Genomic DNA, 21,292 nt, shown 5'->3' with positions numbered 1-21,292 from the left:
GTATCTTACCTTCGTGAACCTCAGGTTTGTCATTTATATGAGAGGGTGATCAGCTTATGAAGCCCCAGAGTGACAGTCTCTCACTGTCTCTAGAATTTGAGGTTATCTTATTAACTCCCCAGGGCTGAGAAAGAACTGACACCAGCTTTTTTTTTTTTTTTTTTTTTTTTTTTTTTTGCGCCAAGTGTCACAGTCTTAGGACTGCTCAGAAAAAACCCTTCACTGTCCTCTACCGAGAAACAGCGTAGCCTCCCCAGACGGTGTAGATAGACCTTCATTGCTTTGTTGCGCCGAATGCTCTTGGTTCCAAGATGTAGAGTCACATTGTTACACTGTGGTGAGAGTCTCCAAAATGAAGAATTTCCATTTTAAAGGGAAGAAAAATAAAATTCAGGAAGGAGGCTTTTCTTAATGCAGTGTTTGACCCACCTTTGGCTGGATCACTAATGTTTAGAAGGAACTGTGCCTTAGAATTGCTGTCGTGACGTTTATTTTTACTTGTGGTGTCCCCGAAGGAAGGTTTCGTTTGGAAACGTGTGAAAGCAAATCCTCTGGTGGGATCGCTCAGGTGCTTCCAAAGCCTGTCCACCATAGTTCTCTGGCGGTACTTGTAGTCTGTTGAGGGGAAGGTGTGGGCTGGAGCACAGACCCTGTTGCTCGTTGGTGTCACAGGCTCCTTGCTGAGAGCTAGCTTGGTTGCACAACCTGTTTGCTCTGCTGCTGACAGGAAGAAGGGAGAAGGCAGGGCCCATCAGCTTCATGTGACAAGCCATCAGTCCTGGATGACAGAGGAACTTTCTCTTTGCTCAAGTGGTCGCCTGTTAGGTCCCATGTGAGCACTTTGTTTTCCTGTCCATTAAGGATCCCATGAAAGCTCTGGCATTCCATTAAAGGGCTGTGTCCCCAGTGGACACTCAAAAACTGGGTGTGTATTGCCAGCCGTCTCTCATTTGATTACAGGTATGAGGGGGGGAAAGTAACTTGTTTGCTTTTTCACTTGAACCTAAGTATTGTGGTGGCAATAAACTATTAAATAATGGAAAACTGACAGGTGGATTTAAGCTTGGCTGTTGTCTACTCATAAAGCACTAATGGCTTTTGTATTATATGCATATATAAAAATTACATTATAATTTTTGCATGTTACCAATGATGATTTAAGGTTATACCGTCCCTAGCACAACTCTCCTTTAGTAAATGTGAGGTATCAGGGAGCCCAGCTGATTTTGAGGCTAGTGCGGTAGGGAGTCCTGAGCAGGCTTGCCAGGGCAAGTGGGAGAGGAGAGGCCTGGTTGTGGGAACTGAAAGGACTGGGTGTGGGGTCCGTGGCACAAGATAGGATGCTGGGAGTTGGCAGTCTCTGGGGGGCAGAGAAGAGAAGGAAACGAGAGACCATGGTGAGTAGCCAAAATAAGAGAGCCCAGAAGAGGAGCATGTCTCCAGGTATATCTAGCGCACAGTGACTTGGAGAGGGAGGGGCCACCCACCCTGTAGATCACAGCCCCTCACATGGGCCCCCACAGGCAGACTTGAAGGGCCTTAGCATAGAGTAATTTATTAAGGCCCTCTGAGATGGCAGAGGGAAAATTTGCACAAAGAAAACAGAAGACCAAGTGTAGAAAATTGCAAAACAGTAGCATGTGGCCAGAGGAAGAAGAGCTAGTAATGGATCAATTAGGAAGGTTGAAAAAGAATTAGAGAAATAAAAAAGAACCAAAGAAATACTCCACCCAGGAAGCCAAAGAAGCAGTTGCCAGAAAGAAATCGAAACAGATGAAGCCTGGGAAAGAAACCAATGCAAAAGTGGCATTTCTGAACAGTAAGGGAAAAACAGTTCTTCAGTAAATGGTATGTAATAGTTGGCCATTTGGGAGAAAGACCATACACAAAAAATTTGGATTTTTAAATATAAATGTAAAAATTCAAGATGAAAACATAGACAAATATTTTTATAACTTGGGGTAAGAAACTCCTCTATCTGTGCGGTGTGTGTATTCAAGACTCCACAAAGAAAGTTCAAAGACAGGTTATAGACAGGGAGGAAATACAAACAAAACATGGCAGGAAAAAAAAAAGTGAATATCCTTAATGTCAGAAGAGGTTCTATAAGCTAATCAGAAAAGCAACACAATAAAAGATTTGTTTTCTGATAGGAAGACATAAAATAACTAATAAATAGATGAAATGTTTGCTAATTTAAAAATAATCTTAAAGCCATAATGAGATGGCAATGTTTGCCTGTTAGACTGGCAAAAATTAAAAATAAAAAAAAGTCCATTTAAGCATCCACTGCTGATAAGAAATGGGCACTTAGGTAATCACTGTCACTAGGGACTTAAGTTGATAGACCACTTTTAGAGAATTATTTTTCAGAATCCATTGAATTTTTAGATGCACATACGCTTTGGTCTGGCGGATCTCATGGGTAAGAAATATGTATCATACAGAAACCATAGCATATGAGTATAGGAGATTTATCTAAAAGTGATTTATTCCATCATTGTTGATAAAAGAAAAAGTCTGAATATCCATCAGTAAGCAAATGATTATGTATTTGTGTACATGCATATGATGAAATACTAGCCAGCTGTTTTGGTTTTCCTTTTTTGTTTGTTTGGCTTTTTTATGAGGTAAACCTGGGTGTTTTAATGTGGAAAGAATTTCATGATCTCTTGCTCTGTGAGGAGAGGAGGAATGTGCTGTAGGCCAATATTAGCCTGATTCCATGTGTCACATGTGTACATATGAATATGTACAAATAGATGCATCTCTATAAACTCATGAAAAACTTGGTCAGCACCAGGACAGAGGTGAAAATGCGGGGCGGGGGCAAGGAGAAAGACACATTCCCTGCTGCCTTTTTAAGAGTGGTGATAAAGTTGGGGTACCTGGGTGGCTTGGCTCTTGGCTTCAACTCAGATCGGGAACTGAAGGTCATGGGATCGAGCCTGCGTAGGGCTCCACGCTCAGCAGGGAGTCTGCTTGAGACTCTCTCTCTCCCTCCTCCTCTCCCCTTCCCCCTGCTCAAGCGCTCGCTCTCTCTCTCAAATAAATCTTTAAAAAAAAGTGAATGAGGTTGGAAGGAATGCGCTGTGGGTGTAGGTTACTGTGGAGATGTTTGATCAGGAAGGAAGAGGGAGATGGAGATTCAGCTTGAGGTGCGGGCACACAGGGCAATGCAAAAGGTTTTGGTGTTTCGCTTTGTTATATCAGATGGGAGAAATCCGAGTGTGTTTGCATCCAGGGAAAGGAAGAAAACACAAAAGGTGTAAACGTTGTGATAGTCGGAAGTGTGATGGTGGTGGGGTTAGCAAGGGCTAGAATCAAGGCTGAGTCTTTCTTTCCCTGGGGTTGTAGAGGGTGAGTGAAGTTGGCAGGTTTTTTAAGAACTCTAAGCAGATGGGCTCTATGACAACGGGCAAGACAAAGAGTAGGGGATGCAAATGGGTGGTGTCGGGAATGGGAGAAAACGGAAAGTGTTGGAAACAGCTACTCTGGAATTGATTTAGGAACAAAAAAGTACAAGGAAGGCATTTAGGAAAGACATAGGAAGGAAAAGAAGGAGAAACATAAGGAACTCATTTAGGGAAAGGAAAAAACAGACATAAAGCCTACGCTCAGAGCCCGTGAGTGCAGGTATTACTAACTTGCAGTGAGGTGAGCTGGCATTTTCTGAGCCCCAGTTACCTGGAGGAGGAGAAGGAATTCAGCAGCTTGGGTTAAAATGAGAAGATTTCAGGCCATTAGGGACACTGAGAGGCCTGGCTAAGGGTCTCGAGCTGGGCAAGAAAGCCCACGTGAAGCTGACAGAGCCAGAGAGAGTAGGAGGGACTGAATATTGTGATAAGAGTTTACAAAGGAAAAGGCAGATACCTCAGGAGAGCCAAGGTGATGGGGGTTTGTGGTGCTGGTGGTTTGTCTCCGTACCCCCTTAGTCCCTCGAGGGAAGGAATCATCCAGATGTGCATCGTTACATCCACTGCCTGGTACAGAACAGACCCACAGCAAACATTCAAATAAACAAGCGGATAGGGTGGCGTGGAAGCTAAGATTTGACACTGAGGCACTCAGACATCTGTAAGGACAGGCTGCTGGACGGGTCATCACGTTGCATTGTCCAAGTCACTGAAGAAAATCTCATGAGAACTAGGGTAAGAGACAGAGAGTCCCATATCGACTTACCAGGCAGGGGCTGGGGAAAAACACTTGGCGTTAGTCGATAGCACTGACAAGGATAAAGGGAGTGATAAAAGCCAACTGTGTGGCCAGTCTTTGAGCCCCGATGCACCTGCACCACAGTAGGTGGGAGACATGCCACACCTGCAGCGTGGAGTCTTCCACCCCAGACGTGTGTAGAACCAGAATCTCCTGCAATGCGGTCTGGGAAGCTAGATTTTTTAACGCGTTCATCACAGATGCTTAGGCCCAGCCAGTGAGTTTGAAGAACCACTAGTGAGATTCTGAAGTGGAGCTTTTTGGTTTGCCCAGGTTTGGGAAACAAACGGAAATGAGGAGTCTGCTGGCTTTTCTTCCTAACCAAACCAATCCAGAGCCGTGGGAAAGACACCCTCAAAGTCTCTTAAGGAAAATCTTTGAAGGAAGTGGCTTCAAGAGGAAACCAGTTCCAGTTAAGTCAAAGAAGTAGACAGTGCGTGATGGAAAAAATGGCTGGGCTATTTGTAATGACTATTTCTAAAATGTTCAGGTGGATTCCTTCCATGGTTATGAAAAGACTCAGGATTCACTTTGCCCTTTATTGAAGAGTCAGGTTAAGGTCTATTATCAATTGCCGTTCCGTAAATGGAAATAACCTAGAACACCAGTGTGTGTGTGTGTGTGTGTGTGTGTGTGTGTACAAAGATGTGATAAAATCTGCGCTCGTATCTACATGGTGTGTGTATTTGTTTCAAATCTGAAATAGCCTTCTTGTAAGGAGTCTTCTTGAAGTTGATTTTATTGTAATCATCTTCACGGTGCCCTTTCGCTACCAGATAGTGTTCAAAGGGTGTTATTTTAAGATCTGAACCACACCAACTGAAACTCAGATATATTTTTGCAGCTAGGGGCGTGAAGGGGTCTTTGTGCTTCTGATGGTGTTCTAAAAGGATTCCTTTGCCCTGGAACCAAATGGGAAAAACTTGCAGACCGGCTCGCAGGCATTAGAGATCTACAGGTGGCAGCAGGAAAAGTGGTACCAGAGGAGCCACATTGTCACGGAGCAACAGGATGGAGAGCTTTGGGATCAGGAGAGAGCGCTTAGTAGAGACTCGAGGTGCATCAGCCCTGCTGGTGGCTGGGTGAAGAGCAAGGGAGCACAGGAGGGTGTTGGGGACGCGTGAGCCGGACTGGAGGGAGATGAGGTGCCAGGGCAGGGGTTTGAGGATGGGTGTAAGTTGGAGGGAACACTATTTTTGAACAGAGGATTCGTTTAAGATAGAATCGTGTGAGACAGTTTGCTCCCCTGCTCCTTCTGTGGTTGGAGTGCTCCAGATTCTCCCCAAGTCTGCAATGAAGGCCCTGTGTTAGAGCTCGTTAGCCCCAGCCAGTGACTTGGAACCTGTCCTCATACTCTGCATTTACTCGTACCGCCCACACAGTTACACTCTATTAGAGGCTGCTGACAGCCAGCCACGAACAACTTTATATAAAAGTGTGTGTCCCCATGCAGAAGAATGAAACTAGACCACTCTCTTGCACCATACACAAAGATAAACTCAAAATGGATGAAAGATCTAAATGTGAGACAAGATTCCATCAAAATCCCAGAGGAGAACACAGGCAACCCTTTTTAACTTGACCACAGTAACTTCTTGCAAGATACATCCACGAAGGCAAAAGAAACAAAAGCAAAAATGAACTATTGGGACTTCAACAAGATAAGAAGCTTTTGCACAGCAAAGGATACAGTCAACAAAACTCAAAGACAACCTACAGAATGGGAGAAGGTATTTGCAAATGACATATCAGATAAAGGGCTAGTTTCCAAGATCTATAAAGAACTTATTAAACTCAACAGCAAAGAAACAAACAATCCAATCATGAAATGGGCAAAAGACATGAAGAGAAATCTCACAGAGGAAGACATAGACATGGCCAACAAGCACATGAGAAAATGCTCTGCATCACTGGCCATCAGGGAAATACAAATCAAAACCACAATGAGATCCCACCTCACACCAGTGAGAATGGGGAACAAGGCAGGAAACCACAAATGTTGGAGAGGATGCGGAGAAAAGGGAACCCTCTTGCACTGTTGGTGGGAATGTGAACTGGTGCAGCCACTCTGGAAAACTGTGTGGAGGTTCCTCAAAGAGTTAAAAATAGACCTGCCCTACGACCCAGCAATTGCACTGCTGGGGATTTACCCCAAAGATACAGATGCAGTGAAACGCCGGGACACCTGCACCCCGATGTTTATAGCAGCAATGGCCACGATAGCCAAACTGGAAGGAGCCTCGGTGTCCAACGAAAGATGAGTGGATAAAGAAGATGTGGTCTATGTATACAATGGAATATTACTCAGCTATTAGAAATGACAAATACCCACCATTTGCTTCAACGTGGATGGAACTGGAGGGTATTATGCTGAGTGAAGTAAGTCAGTCGGAGAAGGACAAACATTGTATGTTCTCATTCATTTGGGGAATATAAATAATAGTGAAAGGGAATATAAGGGAAGGGGGAAGAAATGTGTGGGAAATATCAGAAAGGGAGACAGAACATAAAGACTCCTGACTCTGGCAAACGAACTAGGGGTGGTGGAAGGGGAGGAGGGTGGGGGGTGGGAGTGAATGGCTGACAGGCACTGAGGGGGGCACTTGACGGGATGAGCACTGGGTGTTATTCTGTATGTTGGCAAATTGAACACCAATAAAAAAATAAATTTATTATTAAAAAAAAAAGTGTGTGTCCCTTCTGATAACTTTGAACCCCAAGTAGTATCCTCTAAACTCACAAGTAGTATCCTAAACTCACAAATTTGCATCTTTCTCAGTATTTCTCTCCAAAGTCAGAAACAAATGTTTTTGTTTTGTTTTTTTTTTTTTTCCTATTCTTGGCAGGTTTCAGAAAGCTACCAGGCTTACAGCATTTTTGTGGCCCTGTAGTGCTTTTGGCTAAACCTGCACACACACACCCCCAAGTTGATTTCCAAGGACTTAGTAGCTACTTTCTATAGAAATGCCACTGTAAAAAGCCTTGGATACCATATGGCTCCAAACCACACTAAGCACAAAGGTTTATGTCCTTGAGTATAACATGGGAGGTCAGCAAGATGTTTCTGAGAAAGAACACTTTCCAGGTATCATTTGGGTAAAGATACCATGTTTGCCCAAAGAGAAAGCTGTTTACAGCTTTTCTGTCTGGAAGAAACCATTATCTGCTTTTGGTGGCTTACCACTCGGTTAGCATTCAGTGTCCTCTTTCTTTCTTTCTTTCTTTCTTTCTTTCTTTCTTTCTTTCTTTCTTTCTTTCTTTCTTTCTTTTCTTTTTTAATTTTTTTTTAAGATTTTATTTATTTATTCACGAGAGACAGAGAGAGAGAGAGAGGCAGAGACACAGGCAGAGGGAGAAGCAGGCTCCATGCAGGGAGCCCGACATGGGACTCGATCCTGGGTCTCCAGGATCACACCCTGGGCTGAACGCGGTGCTAAACCACTGAGCCACCGGGGCTGCCCTCAGTGTCCTCTTTCTTATCCTTTTTCTCTTACCCCTGTTATCCAAGAAGTAAGGAGATTAGAAATGTTGCCTGAACTTGCCCAAGGTTGCCCAGGCTCTGGTGAGTGTGATAAGCCTAAATTAAAAAGGCTGAAGAATGGAGCGCCTGGGTGGCTCAGTCTGTTGGGCATCAGCTCGGGTCTTGACTCAAGGTCATGAGTTCGGGCCCCACGTTGGGTTCCGTGTTGGGTGTGGAGTATACTTAGAAAAAAAAAAATGCTGGAGAAAAGGTCTTTAACTGGGGATAATAGGATTTCCTTGTTGTCATTCTTCTACTCTCTCACCTGATGCATGTTTTGTAGTTGCTAACATTTACTGAATAGCTGAACACAGAAAAATGAAGGGTTGAGTATCTTAACATGTATGGAAGAAGTTGAATATGAAACCCGTTCCCTAGAAAAGAGTCTCCCTAGACTGGATTGTTTGGTAGGACGGCCGATCTGATTCTTCCAGTGCTGGGAAGGGGAGTGGGAGGAGTAGAGAACTGAAGGCCCTTTGTCTTCTGTGTTCCGTATAGTAGGCACAGTGGCCCCATTGGGGGCTGAAGAAGTGAGGCCTAAGGATGATCAGTGGCTCACTGCAGGTAACCTAATTAGCGGGTTGAGGAATAAGAATTCAAATTCAGGTCTCTCTACTTTCAGACACTCTTCTCTACCCCACACTGTCTCCATAAAAAGTGAAAGATGCTTCGGTCAGGTACCCGCCGGTACTGGCTATCCATCTTGCTACCCTACATCTTGGAGAGAGAATTTACTTGCCTGCACGTTTCTCCCGTGTCAAAGCATGCAAGTGTAGCTAAGTAATATGAAATCTATTCTGCTTTCTTTTGTTCTAGATTTTCTACCCCAGCAAGGATGGTACAAAGATTCCAATGTTCATTGTGCATAAAAAGGGCATTAAATTGGATGGCTCTCATCCTGCCTTCTTATATGGCTACGGCGGCTTCAACATATCTATCACACCCAACTACAGGTAAGCGTAGAACACTCTTAGAACCTTGACATGCCTTTGATCCTCTCCATACAGTGGGAAGAAAGCAGAGACTAGTCCACTAACTCATTTCTTAAAATGTATTTAGCTCTATATTTCTTGCTTATTTTGTGGAGAGGCAGGATTGTGTGTTAAGTACGTGCCCTTCTGGTCCGGAATTTCAGGATCATGACACGCTAATCTTGTGTCTTCAGTGAACAGGTTGTTTGAGAACCAGATGCTGAGGCTGTAGCTGCCAGGCTACAGAAGGTTGGTATCAACCTAAGGTCCGGAAGAAAGGAAGCTCGTACCTTCCGTGTTTGTTATTTGCTGGCCTGCCATTGCCCTCAGCATTCTCTTCAGAGGGAATGATTTTTCAGCTAATAATTATATTTTTCAGCAGCACAGAGTCTTAAAATAGACCATCTTAACATTCAGCCACAAGTGTATTTTCTGTATATGCTATTACTTGTTTTTAAACTGTTTATGTGATTATTTCCCAAACTGTTTATGATTCGGGGGGGGGGGGGGAATCTGCATTGATACATTTGCTGTTATTTAAATATCTTCTGTCAATTATTTGCAAACTTGATTTTAATATCCCATTCATGGTGTAAAAATTTGCATTGGGCATTTTGAGTAAAAGCAAGGAGTCCCCTACCAGCAAGTCCGGCCATAAGCCAACTTCTAAATAGAGCTTCATATGAAATCTGATCCTATTTGGAAAGAAATTTATGGACTGGTGACTACCAGGACATAAATTCAGAGTAGATTCAAGTAGCTGCCCCAAATTTGAAGACAAGGAACTCTCGCTTTGTTTTGAGCCTTTGCTGGCTAAGTGTTCAGGATTTGATGGAAGCAGGAAACCTGGTCCCTGCCCTGAGGTAGTTTATAGCCAAACTGTGACCTACCTTGGTTAAAGGGTTTGTTTTACTCTGGTTAAAGGGTTTGATTTTATCCTTCTGATACTGGGGAGCTGATGGACTTGTAAAATCATCATGCAGACCAATATTTTCAGAAGATTTGTTATGTATCATCACATGAATAAATTGAAAGGAAACCAGTTAGAAGAGTGGCATAGGGACTGTTCTTTGTTCACTGTACAGTGACCGTGCCATTCTACGCTCTGCAATGCTTCCTTCATACCAGCCATTATTCTAGGCAGGGCCTGAGCCTCAGACGGGCTGCCCACCTCCTGCCAGAGTTTCCCTGGCAGTGAGATTTGCTCTCCCATTCTTATATCCATGTCTATGAAGTTAACCATGTGCCATATTTATTCTTTGTGATTATTAGTCTGAATAGCAACCAACACCTGTTGGCTCACTACATTAACCTAATCCTTAAAACAAAAAGTAAAATGTGTCATTGCCCCTCTTTGTTGTTCAAAGTGATGAAATTCAAGCTTCAGTTTCAAGTCATGGTGAGGCCTGAGTGTAGGGCCAGTGAACATGTGCTTCATTCCGTGAAGAAGAGACTTGCACCCTGAGCCCCACTTCCCTTAGTCTCTATAGTGGGTCTTGGATGGAGACAACTCTGAATCCTGAACCACATCTACCATAGCTAAAACTGCTTGTCTTTGTTCATCTGTACAAGTAGTTATTAATCCTGCTCCACTGGGACTTGAGAAATGAGTAAGGAAGGGGCCCTGCACCATTTTTATCCCAGAACCCAGCAGATATGCTGGGAGCTTCATAGAGACCATCAGAGGTGCATAAACGGTGTTGATGAGAAGACCAAGTGCTTGAAAATCTGTTTGGCCAATCCAGCTGTGTGCTAGGATCACCTCCTCCAACTCTGCTTTTCTCTGCGTCCTCAAAACCCAGGAAATTAGCACTCAGGCCATCCAGAGCCCCAGCTTTCAGAAGCCTGTGTTTCCCTAGCTACTAAAAGGGAGAATAATTTTTTTTAAGCTTTTATTTATTTATTCATGAGAGAGGCAGAGGGAGAAGCAGGCGCCCCGTGGGGCGCCTGATGCAGGACTCGATCCCAGGACTCCAGGATCGAGACCTGAGCCAAAGGCAGACACTCAACCACTGAGCCACCCAGGTGCCCCATAAAATTTTCATAAACCCATCTCAAGGCAGAATTAATTTTAGCTATCAGAAATAATAGATGTCATTTAGCACCATTAGGGTGAGAGTGGAAAAAAGAAAACAAAATCCAGATTTCCCAAAGGACTTCCTTAACTCTTTCTTCTGGTGGCTTTGTGCTATAGTTTCTTCTGCTTATTTCTAGGAAACCTTCTCCAGCCCTGAGCCCTGCATGCTTGCTTTCTGGGCCGTGTGTCCTTGGTCTACTCTACCTCTCTCACACCTGTGTTACTGAGTGTAGCATCTAAATGTCTGTAAACCTCTTTAAAATCCAATTTCAGAAACAGCTTTCTTTATTCCACCTTGAACAATTAAGAAAGAGATACTGGAAACAGTGGAGTAAGGACCACAGATGGGGATGCGTGCAGTCCCAGAGCCATTCACACCAGAGCTGTGTCACGTGGCTGGAGAGACCCAATTTGCCAACATAGTTGTTTAGAAGATGGATTCAGCATGAAATGAGGGTGGTTCTTTGTTTGCCTTATGAATTGTGTATTCCCACTCCCTATAGTAAAATATTTACCAGTATAGAAAAATGAGATACACCGAATACACATGAAAATATATGAACTTTGCAGTTAAACATTCATCAGAACTTTTATATTTTGCACTTTAATCAAATAATATACAAATACTGGGCTCCTATTGCAGTAATATTACATGTGGAATGTCTTCGGGGATACATTTTTCCTGATGGGGAGACACGGCATGGTCCTTACCAGGTGGTTAATGGAAGGCTAATTATTTGAACTGCTTCTCAGTGTGTCCAGGCTCATCTTTGTGAGACACATGGGCGGTGTCCTTGCAGTAGCCAACATCAGAGGAGGTGGCGAATACGGAGAGACGTGGCACAAAGGTGAGATATTCTCTCTACAGAAGCACAAACATGGCACAGCCAAAGCTGTGTCTGGACGAGCTGACGGGGTCAGGAGCAGAAAAGCATTGTGGCTAGGCAAGAGAAAAATTAGGATATGTTCCGACAGGTTGCAGGCACCACTGCCCCTCCAAAAACAACTGTTTTTTCATGTTTTGTTTTCCTCTGTAATCTCTTTATTTTAATGAAGTACATACTTATCCAAACCATTCCCTATAGACCATAATCAGAATTGGTATTTTGGTTAGCATTATCTGGCCATCTCCAGACAGGTCATTTTCTCTTAAAAAGAGCAATCTTAAATAGATCTTTCCTGTTCCCAGAGTGAGCATCATTTGGCTTGTTTTCTCTGATTGTCCTGATGATGCTAAGCAGCGGCATCCTCCTGGCATTACAGCTGTGACTCTGTCATGGGCAGCTCAGGCGTTTTGCTTTTCTGGTTTTAAGGATTCGGTCTCTGTTCTCCGGGCTCCTGAAGCATGTATCCTGCTTCATGGAGGATATTGCTTCTATACTAAGCTTCATTCCCCAGGCTGTCATAATTTTTTAAAAGCCTTATCACTTCCCTTTCTTTGCATATGAAGCACAGCCCTTCCCCCAGCCTATTGGGCATCTGGAGTTCAGAGACTAACCAACAGCCAGAGGAGGATGTGGGAACACACGTTTGCTCCCACCAACCCCAAGCTTCTCCCCCATCTCATCATCAGCGTCACTGATAAGGCGGCTTACTGGAACAAGCATAGCCCCCAGGGCTCGGGGTTGGTCAGCAGCACCAGGCAGAGGGGGTCTCCTCCCACAGTAGGAACAGCAGATCTGTGTGTATCCTTTTGTTCCTGAACCTGAGGCCAAACACTGTGGTTTTCTGCATCAAGTCCAGTCTGCAGGGATGAGGGTAGATCTGTAAAGGGATTTTTCATAAGTACCTATTAGGTGTCAGGATGCTGAACATCCAGCAAGCACCCCAAACGCTGACACGAGACAACATACTATTTGAGCATCTTGTGAGTATTTCTCGCTAACACATGGGCTCCTGACCTGCCCGCCACCATTAGGGCAGCTGCTCCCAAGTGTCATCTCCAAAGACTTTATCAATTGTTTCATTGTATAATTTTGACCCTGACCTGATTTTGACCCTGATGTTAGAGTTCAATTACACTAAGATCATACTGTGATATTAAGAGATGATTGGTCAAAGAAAGCTAAGAAAACCTCTACATACCGTATATTTATGTCCCAAACCATATGCTAAGTCTGGACCCCCTGACACACCTCATTTACCAGTTAAAACATTTGTGGCATACATAGACGCACCCCTGCGTGGACTCTGGGTCCTCTGGCCCTCTCCTGGAGAACCCAGGTTCTTCTCCATAAAACCCCTCCGGTCATCAGGTGCCCACCTTGCTATGCTAGGCATCAGTGCGCTCTCTCGTCTCTGTATTAATTAGAACCAACTTCTTGTCCAAAAGACCCGGGGAGACCTTGGAACTTGAATGAGTCTAAAAGCTGACTATCTGCATTTAGACTGATTCATAGACTTTCCCCAAATTTAGGCAGTCAAGGGGCCAGAAATGGACTTTTCCAGTAGACCCTAGTGTACTAAACATTGATAGATCTAAATTCCATTGTTTATTGAGTTACAAATGTATTTGAATGAGTCTAAAAGCTGACTATCTCCATTTAGACTGATTCATAGACTCTCCCCAAATTTAGGCAGTCAAGGGGCCAGAAATGGATTTTTCCAGTAGACCCTAGTGTACTAAACATTGATATATCTAAATTCCATTCTGTGTATTGAGTTTAAAATGTAATGCTCTTTAAAAAATATAGTCCTATACCCAAAATGATATTATTCCTGGAAACTAAGTAATTCTAGCTGTTCTAATTCACCGATAATTTCTTATTAAAAATTTAATAACATTTGTTTTGATATGAAAAAATTTCTTCAGTAGCACTGCTTCATCTGTAATTGAATTTCCGCAAAAGTGGTTAATCTCAGATATCTAATTAGACCTGTGTCTGCTTTTTGTTCATCTCCTAGGCAGTTATTTCAGACATCTCTTCCGTTGGGGGCACATCTTTGACTTTTGGCCTTTACTTTTAGATATTTTAAGACTGTACAAATGTTCCTCTCTTTACATAGTTTCTTTGTGTGCTTTTTATACATTGGAGGACTTCTCGGTGAGAAAAGTCCAGATTCTCTGGGGGAGATGTCTGAGCTCTTCATTCAAGGACTGAGAAACCGTAATAGGCTGCTCTTGGTAGCACCACCTCCCCACCAAACTCCTGCTTACATTCTCTAAATAAGGGCAAAACTAAAGACCCTGTTTCTCAGCTTTACCATTTCAAACTCCTGCGAGGAGGAGGGCTCAGAAGCGGGTGCTGTCCCCCAGCACCAGGTGCTGTCCAGGAAGCAGGAACCACACACGGCCCCATCGTTATTTGCTATGCGGAGCGCAGCTCAAGGCTAAGTTTGGTCTCTCCAAAATCTAGATTCTTTGTGGTTACCTGCTTTCGTACTTGTGTCCTCGTGGTTCTCTAACAGATCATCTCTTCCCTGCGGGGCATTGCCATAGTGTTTGGGGAAGTACAGATCCACCATGTAGATTGGTGGTGGTGGTGGTGATGGATTTCCATGATGCATAACAAAATTTCAATTGGAGCGTTTTTCTAAGTGTGGTGTTAGCCCGGTATGTGTAAGTGATCGATAGTTGAAACCCTGCCCCCCTACCATTTGAAGCCCCTTTAGGTTAAACTTTGTTTTTCTTTAATGTTTTCTTTCTTAACCATCTTTCACTTTGGCACATTGCAGGTGGTATCTTGGCAAACAAACAGAACTGCTTTGATGACTTTCAGCATGCCGCGGAGTATCTTATCAAGGAAGGTTACACGTCTCCCAAGAGGCTGACTATTAATGGAGGTTCAAACGGAGGCCTCTTAGTGGGTGAGACCTGGATTCTATTGTACTTACTAGTTAACACTCTGGGGGTTTTCAGATACACTGTCCGTAGACAGCTCTTGACTGACTTTGGCTCACGGATGGGAGCAAAGAAAGCAAAACCCATTTGTATCAGGGCATCTGATAAATGACACACAAAGACCCAACTGAACTCACTTTATACAGGCTTGATTCGTGACACCCTGAGAAGCTGTCGTGCCTGCCTGCTCCCAGCTCTTCTGGGCTGCACACTGGGTGGGACCAGCGCCCCACAGTGGACCCATAGATTTCTAGGGTTCAGCCAGTGCAGGACTGAGCCAATAACCAATAAATGTGATTATGCTACTCAGAACCTGTAAGATTTGGTGAACACCTACGCTGTGTGCTCAGAGAGAAGATTGATGGAGGAAAATGGGGTAGCACAGCAGAGCAGTAATGAAATATTCATGGTATTAATTCACACTTGCTGAGCACCTTGGGTGCTGGGCCCAGTGCTGAGCCCTTCAGCTGCACACACTCATTGGACACGCATGCAGCCTGAGAGACGGGAACTGGTATTATTCCCATTTTACCGAGGACTGGGGGCACCGAGAGGTTGAGCAGCTTGCCTCGTGTCACACAGCTGCCAAGTGGTGATGCTGGGGTTGGAGCCTAACACTGTGGTTTAGAGTCTGCTCCTTTAACCTCTAAATGGCACAGCCTTGAAGTCGCTTTTCCTAATATTTGGTAGTTAAGGACATTTTACTTTGTATTGAACATTTATGGTGGCCTGGACTTTGCTTACTGGGCCCTACATCCAGTGTCATTAGGATATGAGGATACATTGTACCACTGTAGACTCAACTTAAAACACGTGTGAAAATCTGCTTTTGGAAGGGGACTCGCGGGTTGCACATTCACTCCGTTTCCTTATCCTTGAAATATACTGAGTCATTGCAAAACCTGAATACTCTTTACCCCAATAGAATATAGTCTTGAAAAAAATTTCCCATGGAGGTAAAATCTATAGATCCAAAATAATTGGTTTAAATTTAGAAAGAGCACTGATATAATTGCTGGGCACAGTGAGCGAGGGAGAGGGTCAGGAGGCGAAAACAGGCAGGACCTCTGACCCAGTCCAGCGGGCCTGGTTTACTCTTTGAAGAAAGAAGCCATTGCGGGAATTTTATGGGATCGACCTTGCACTGATCGTGTTATGGTGTTAGGGCAGATGAAGGGGAGGCCTCCATCCCCGTGAGACACGGTGGTGGCTTGGCCCTCGAGTGTGGCAACGGAAGCAGCAAGAAGGGGTCAGATTCTGGGTGTATTCTGAATTTGCATGTAGATCATATGTGAAATGTAACAGAGAAGAACGAAGGGCACATCTAAGATTTAATGGGAAAGGATATTGAAAATACCATCTGATACCAATAGTGGGACAGTTGAGTAATTCACGGTTTCATCCAATAACTCCTTTATCTTTTCAGTTTCATAGCCAGGAACTGGTGTACATCTATTGGCAACCCTGGTCCCTTGAGGAACTTGTAGAAATGGATTTCCCTTCTCAGGGTGTTCAAGGCTTACTAAAAAGAACAGGTTCCTGCCCCTCTCACACCTGAGAGCGAATCAGAGTATCCCAGGGTGGAACCCACGATCTGGTATTATGAATAAGCACCAAAATCAGGTGCAATGAGGGTGCAAACTAGGTTTTTTGGCCAGAGGCAGGAGAAGGCCAGATTCCCTTGACTGACTGTTCAGCACACCAGCTTTGATGTGACTTCCTCCCCACACCTCCCTAACTGCCTTACCCCAGGTTGGGTTCCCCCACACCCCATGGACTCCCCTCCCCCCCCACAGTGGTGGTTCTCACACTGTAATTGCTTGTTCACTTAACTTTCCCATAAAAGGCACATGGCAGGATGTTCAATAAATATCTGTTGAATTATGAAAACTAAGAAATATTTCTATAACTAAACAAGAGTATTTTTAAAGCAGGACAAGAACGTGTGCCAGTATTGGTTAGAGCTTATGCTGGGTTTCAGGCCCTGCCTTGGACTGTATAAAGGGTTTCTACTCAACACTTCCAACACCAAACGTATAGGGTTTTTTCCTCCACACCAACCAATTCTCCAGCTCTCCGACACCCAGTGGGTGACCTGCAATTCAGTTCTGATACTGCCCAGAGTTAGCACAGACCCCACATGGTGGTATGGGGTTCCCATGATCCACCTCCTCGGGTTTGGTAATATGCTAGGACGGCTTATAGACTGGAACAGTAGTAGAGTAAGGGATGGGGTAAAGGGGGGCTTGCAGAACTTCCATGCCTTCTCTAGGAAGGCCACCCTTCCAGCACTTCAGTGTGTTCACCAACCTGGAAGCTCTTTGAACTCCATTGCTTAGGGTTTTGTTTTTTGTTTTGTTTTGTTTTATTTATGATAGTCACACAGAGAGAGAGAGAGGCAGAGACATAGGCAGAGGGAGAAGCAGGGTCCATGCACCGGGAGCCCGACATGGGATTCGATCCCGGGTCTCCAGGATCGCGCCCTGGGCCAAAGGGAGGCGCCAAACCGCTGCGCCACCCAGGGATCTGCTTAGGGGTTTTTATGGAAGTTTTTATGCAGGCATGAGAAATTAAATCAGTAGCCATTATTAACTCTCTCCCCTCCCCTAAGGTCAGAGGTAGGGCTGAAATTCCACCCCTCTAACCACACAGTTGGCTCCTGTGGCCCCCAGTTCCCATTGTGTAGCAATCCAGAAAGTCCTTGAGCTTTTCTGAATAACTCCCGCGCTGAGATTCCCTTCCGGCAGTAGTAAGTCTCTACCACTGGTGAGAATATCCAGCCCCTTCGATAAAAGCTCGTGGCCATTAGGCAGGTGGTTTATTATAGTTTCTTCCTGTGCTCTAGGAAAGAAGGCAACCGTGGTTCTGAAAGTATTGAAAGTGTTGATTTGTTTTTATTTATTTAGATGTTTATCCTTTTCCTTTCTGTCTTGGTTTTCAGCCGCTTGTGCAAATCAGCGCCCTGACCTCTTTGGCTGTGTTATTGCCCAAGTTGGAGTGATGGACATGCTGAAGTTCCATAAATACACCATCGGCCACGCCTGGACCACCGACTACGGGTGCTCGGACAGCAAACAACACTTTGAATGGCTTATCAAGTAAGTCTTCATTCATATTGATACCTGTGTGTGGGTGTGTGTGTTGCTAACGATTTTGACATCGTAGTCCTGAACAGTCAAAAGCATAAGCGTCTGACCCTTTGTCCCCTTCAGTGTCTCATATCTGCGTATCATTTACTGCAGAAAGTAGGGGAAGTGATGGGAGTACCTACGTGTCTTCCTTGTTTTGATCCGGTCTTTAACAAGAACAACAAATTACAGAGATGGGGAATTCTAAAGGTGTCCTCCCACCCCCACCCCCACCCCCGGTCTCTTCAAGTCAGACACTAATCTGAGTGCTGCTGTGAAGGGACTTTGCAGATTAAAGTGAGGTTACTAGTCAGCTGACCTGAAAATAAGGAGATAATCCTGGATTACTGAAGTAGGCCCAGTCTCTCTCTGGCTGGAGGCAGGGAATGCAGCAGAAAGGGAGGTCAGATTGGAAGCATGAGCTGGACTGGAGCTGCCATTGCTGGCTTTGAAGATGGGGGATGGGGCCTCTAGAAGCTGAGAACAGCCAACAGTCCCCAAAGAAAGGGAGACCTCGGTCCTATAACCACATGGGAACTGAGTTCTGCCAACAGCCTGAATGAGCCTGGGAACAGATTTTTTTCCCAGAATTTCCCGATAAGAGCGCAGCCAGCCAACACCTTGATTTCACAGCCCTGAGACCCAGAGCAGAGGACCCATTTGAGCCACCCCAGACTTCTGGCTGACAGAACTGGGAGATAAGAAATCTGTGTTGTTTTGAAAAGCTGCCAAACTTGTTGTAATTTGTTACCATAGCAATCAAAACCTAATAGAAAAAGGTGCCATTTTACTTTACATCTATGTATGGGATTTTAAGGCGGAAATATAAATAAATTAATATAAATAAATATAAATAAATAAATTAATATGCAGGCACATTAAAACCTACTTTGTTCCCTCAGTATAATCATATATATTTAAAACTGCAAAATCATATTATTAAAACATCATACAACTTCATTCCCATCCATCAACCACTTTGGCGAGACCACTGAGGAAATGGCAGGCATTTAGACGCTCAAGACCACAAGCCACATTCTTTTCTGGCTGTTCACAGTCTTCACTTCTACAGGTAGGGGTTTGGGGACCGTCATCAGCAGTTAGGAATGGCCCTTGGAACAGTACAAGAAGCCTGTGTCCCAGGCTTCTCAGTCAGCTCTAAGTTTCATTAATAATTTCTCTGGTCAAGCTTTTTCTTTAATTTTATAGGCTTTCTATGGTTTTAGCTCTTCAGCTAAAATGACTCAAGTTTTATCATTGAATACTTTTATTTTTTTTTTTTTTTTTAATTTTTTTTTTTTTTTATTTATTTATGATAGTCACAGAGAGAGAGAGAGAGAGGCAGAGACACAGGCAGAGGGAGAAGCAGGCTCCATGCACCGGGAGCCCGACGTGGGATTCGATCCTGGGTCTCCAGGATCGCGCCCTGGGCCAAAGGCAGGCGCCAAACCGCTGCGCCACCCAGGGATCCCCATTGAATACTTTTAGACACACAGATACCCTCGTTGCCAAATACCAGTAAAAGCTGAATCAAGCAGCTGTAGTTCAAACTAATAATGTAAAGAAAATACTGACCAAATTGTGTATCAAAGGCAACAAAATATTCAGTGGAGCCTAATGCTTCTAAAATTAATTTGGGAAGGGGCACCTGGGTGGCTCAGTTGGTTAAGCATCTGCCTTTGCTGCCCCTCCCTCTCTCAGATAAAATATATAAAAATTAATATGGGGAATAAAAGAAAAGTAAATATTTTTCCTCTCAAGATGTCTGTGATAGTCCTACTTTAGACTTTAATTTTCCAACCTAGCTCTCACGGGGCTGTGTTCTCTTCCTACTCCATTCTGGAGCCAGAGGGGGCCTTACCAGAAGCTGCATGTCCCATGAAGCACGATCTGAGATTAAAAGGGGGGTTCCCCCCTCCCCCCGATGAATACAGAATTTTCCGGAATCTTAAATGTATCAGTGTGGCCAGAGGGGGCCTTACCAGAAGCTGCATGTCCCATGAAGCATGGTCTGAGATTAAAGAGAGTCCCCCCCGCCCCCCTCCATGAATACAGAATTTTCCAGAATCTTCAATGTATCAGTATGGCATGTATGTGAATCTCAGGGGTAGAGGGGTGGCAGTATTATCAGGAGGCAGAATTTTCCAAACCTCTTTCCCCAAGAACTAACACTTAGCTGGAAGGCTGGGGTCAATCCAAGAACACTCGAAATAAGATCAGAAAGCCGAGCCATGTCAGCCCCTTAATCTTATCTGAAAACTCCAGAACTTTTCAGTCTTGACTTGGTTAACCAAGCAGATGTGTTACTGTTCTTGACCATTTACCCTCCAAAATAAAACTCTATGAAAACAGCCAATTCTATTCATTAATACTTGACGAACGGAACATCCATATTGAGTAAAACGCAAAGATAGAAATCCAGAGATGTCCCTCACCTGCCATCTAATTCGATACTTATATTCATAAAACCCTTTTGTTCACTTGCCTGAAAAGTTGTCCTGCAGAAGGTGCGTCCTCTGCTCCCCCCACGGAGCTGGTCACCATCGGCAGGGCCCCAAGCGCCCGTGAGAGGCCCCAACAGGACCCAGGCTCCTCCTCAGCCGGCCTTGCTGAGCCTGCAACAAACATCGTATCAATAGCAAAGGGCCAGAAAGCTGCCATATGCTTTGACTTTCAAGGTTTTCGACCAAAGAGAGGCCAGCAGCTGGCGTATCCACAGTCAGTGGCTTAAAATCAGTCCCCCTTGTGGGGACTCCTGGGAGGCTCCGTGGTTGAGCACCTGCCTTCAGCTCAGGTCGTGACCCCGGGGTCCTGGGATCGAGTCCCCATCGGGCAGGTCCCCGCAGGGAGCCTGCTTCTCCCTCTGTCTGTGTCTCTCGTGAATAACTAAATAAAATCTTTTTAGAAAACAACAGGGCAGCCCAAGTGGCTCAGCGGTTTAGCGCCGCCTTCAGCCCAGGGCGTGATCCTGGAGACTCGGGATCGAGTCCCACGTTGGGCTCCCTGCATGGAGCCTGCTTCTCCCTCTGCCTCTCTCTCTCATTCTCTCTCATGAATAAATAAAATTTAAAAAAATGAAAAAAACAACAACAGTTTGGCTGTTGTGGACATTGCTGCTATAAACATGGGGGTGCAGGTGTCCCAGCGTTTCACTGCATCTGTATCTTTGGGGTAAGTCCCCAGCAGTGCAATTGCTGGGTCGTATGTCCACAATAGCCACACTGTGGAAGGAGCCTCGGTGTCCATCGACAGATGAATGGATAAAGAAGCTGTGGTCTATGTATACAATGGACTATTCCTCAGCCAGTAGAAATGACAAATACCCACCATTTGCTTCGACGTGGATGGACCTGGAGGGTATTATGCTGAGTGAAATACGTCAGTCGGAGAAGGACAAACATTATATGGTCTCATTCATTTGGGGAATATAAAAAATAGTGAAAGGGATTAAAGGGGAAAGGAGAGAAAATGAGTGGGAAATATCAGAGAGGGAGACAGAACATGAGAGACTCCCAACTCTGGGAAACGAACTAGGGGTGG

General features: G+C 44.5%; 2 protein-coding genes across 3 annotated transcripts in view; one reads left to right on the top strand and one right to left on the bottom strand.

Moving 5' to 3' along the window:
• Positions 1-21,292, top strand: part of PREP (prolyl endopeptidase) — a 118,009-nt gene that overhangs the window by 95,462 nt on the left and 1,255 nt on the right. The window contains exons 11-14 of the mRNA XM_038554825.1: positions 8,552-8,688; positions 11,537-11,631; positions 14,459-14,590; positions 17,566-17,722. Of these exons, the coding sequence (XP_038410753.1) occupies positions 8,552-8,688; positions 11,537-11,631; positions 14,459-14,590; positions 17,566-17,722 (521 nt within the window). The remainder of the gene's footprint in view (positions 1-8,551; positions 8,689-11,536; positions 11,632-14,458; positions 14,591-17,565; positions 17,723-21,292) is intronic.
• Positions 11,326-21,292, bottom strand: part of LOC111098147 — a 105,293-nt gene continuing 95,326 nt past the window's right edge. The window contains exons 6-8 of one of the 2 annotated variants that reach the window (XR_005368077.1): positions 20,238-20,367; positions 12,379-12,547; positions 11,326-11,723 (exon numbers count right to left, since the gene is read on the bottom strand). Coding sequence is in view for 1 of the 2 variants with exons in the window: in XM_038554837.1 (XP_038410765.1) it covers positions 12,517-12,547; positions 20,238-20,367 (161 nt within the window). In the remaining variant the exon portion in view is untranslated. Of the gene's footprint in view, positions 12,548-20,237; positions 20,368-21,292 lie in introns of both variants that reach the window. The other variant, XM_038554837.1, reaches the window with a different exon arrangement.

The sequence above is a fragment of the Canis lupus genome, chromosome 12 (genome assembly GCF_011100685.1).
Source record: "Canis lupus familiaris isolate Mischka breed German Shepherd chromosome 12, alternate assembly UU_Cfam_GSD_1.0, whole genome shotgun sequence".
Taxonomy (NCBI): domain Eukaryota; kingdom Metazoa; phylum Chordata; class Mammalia; order Carnivora; family Canidae; genus Canis; species Canis lupus.
The sequence above is the reverse complement of the archived record's forward strand: the minus strand, read 5'-3'. Positions and strand labels throughout refer to the sequence as shown.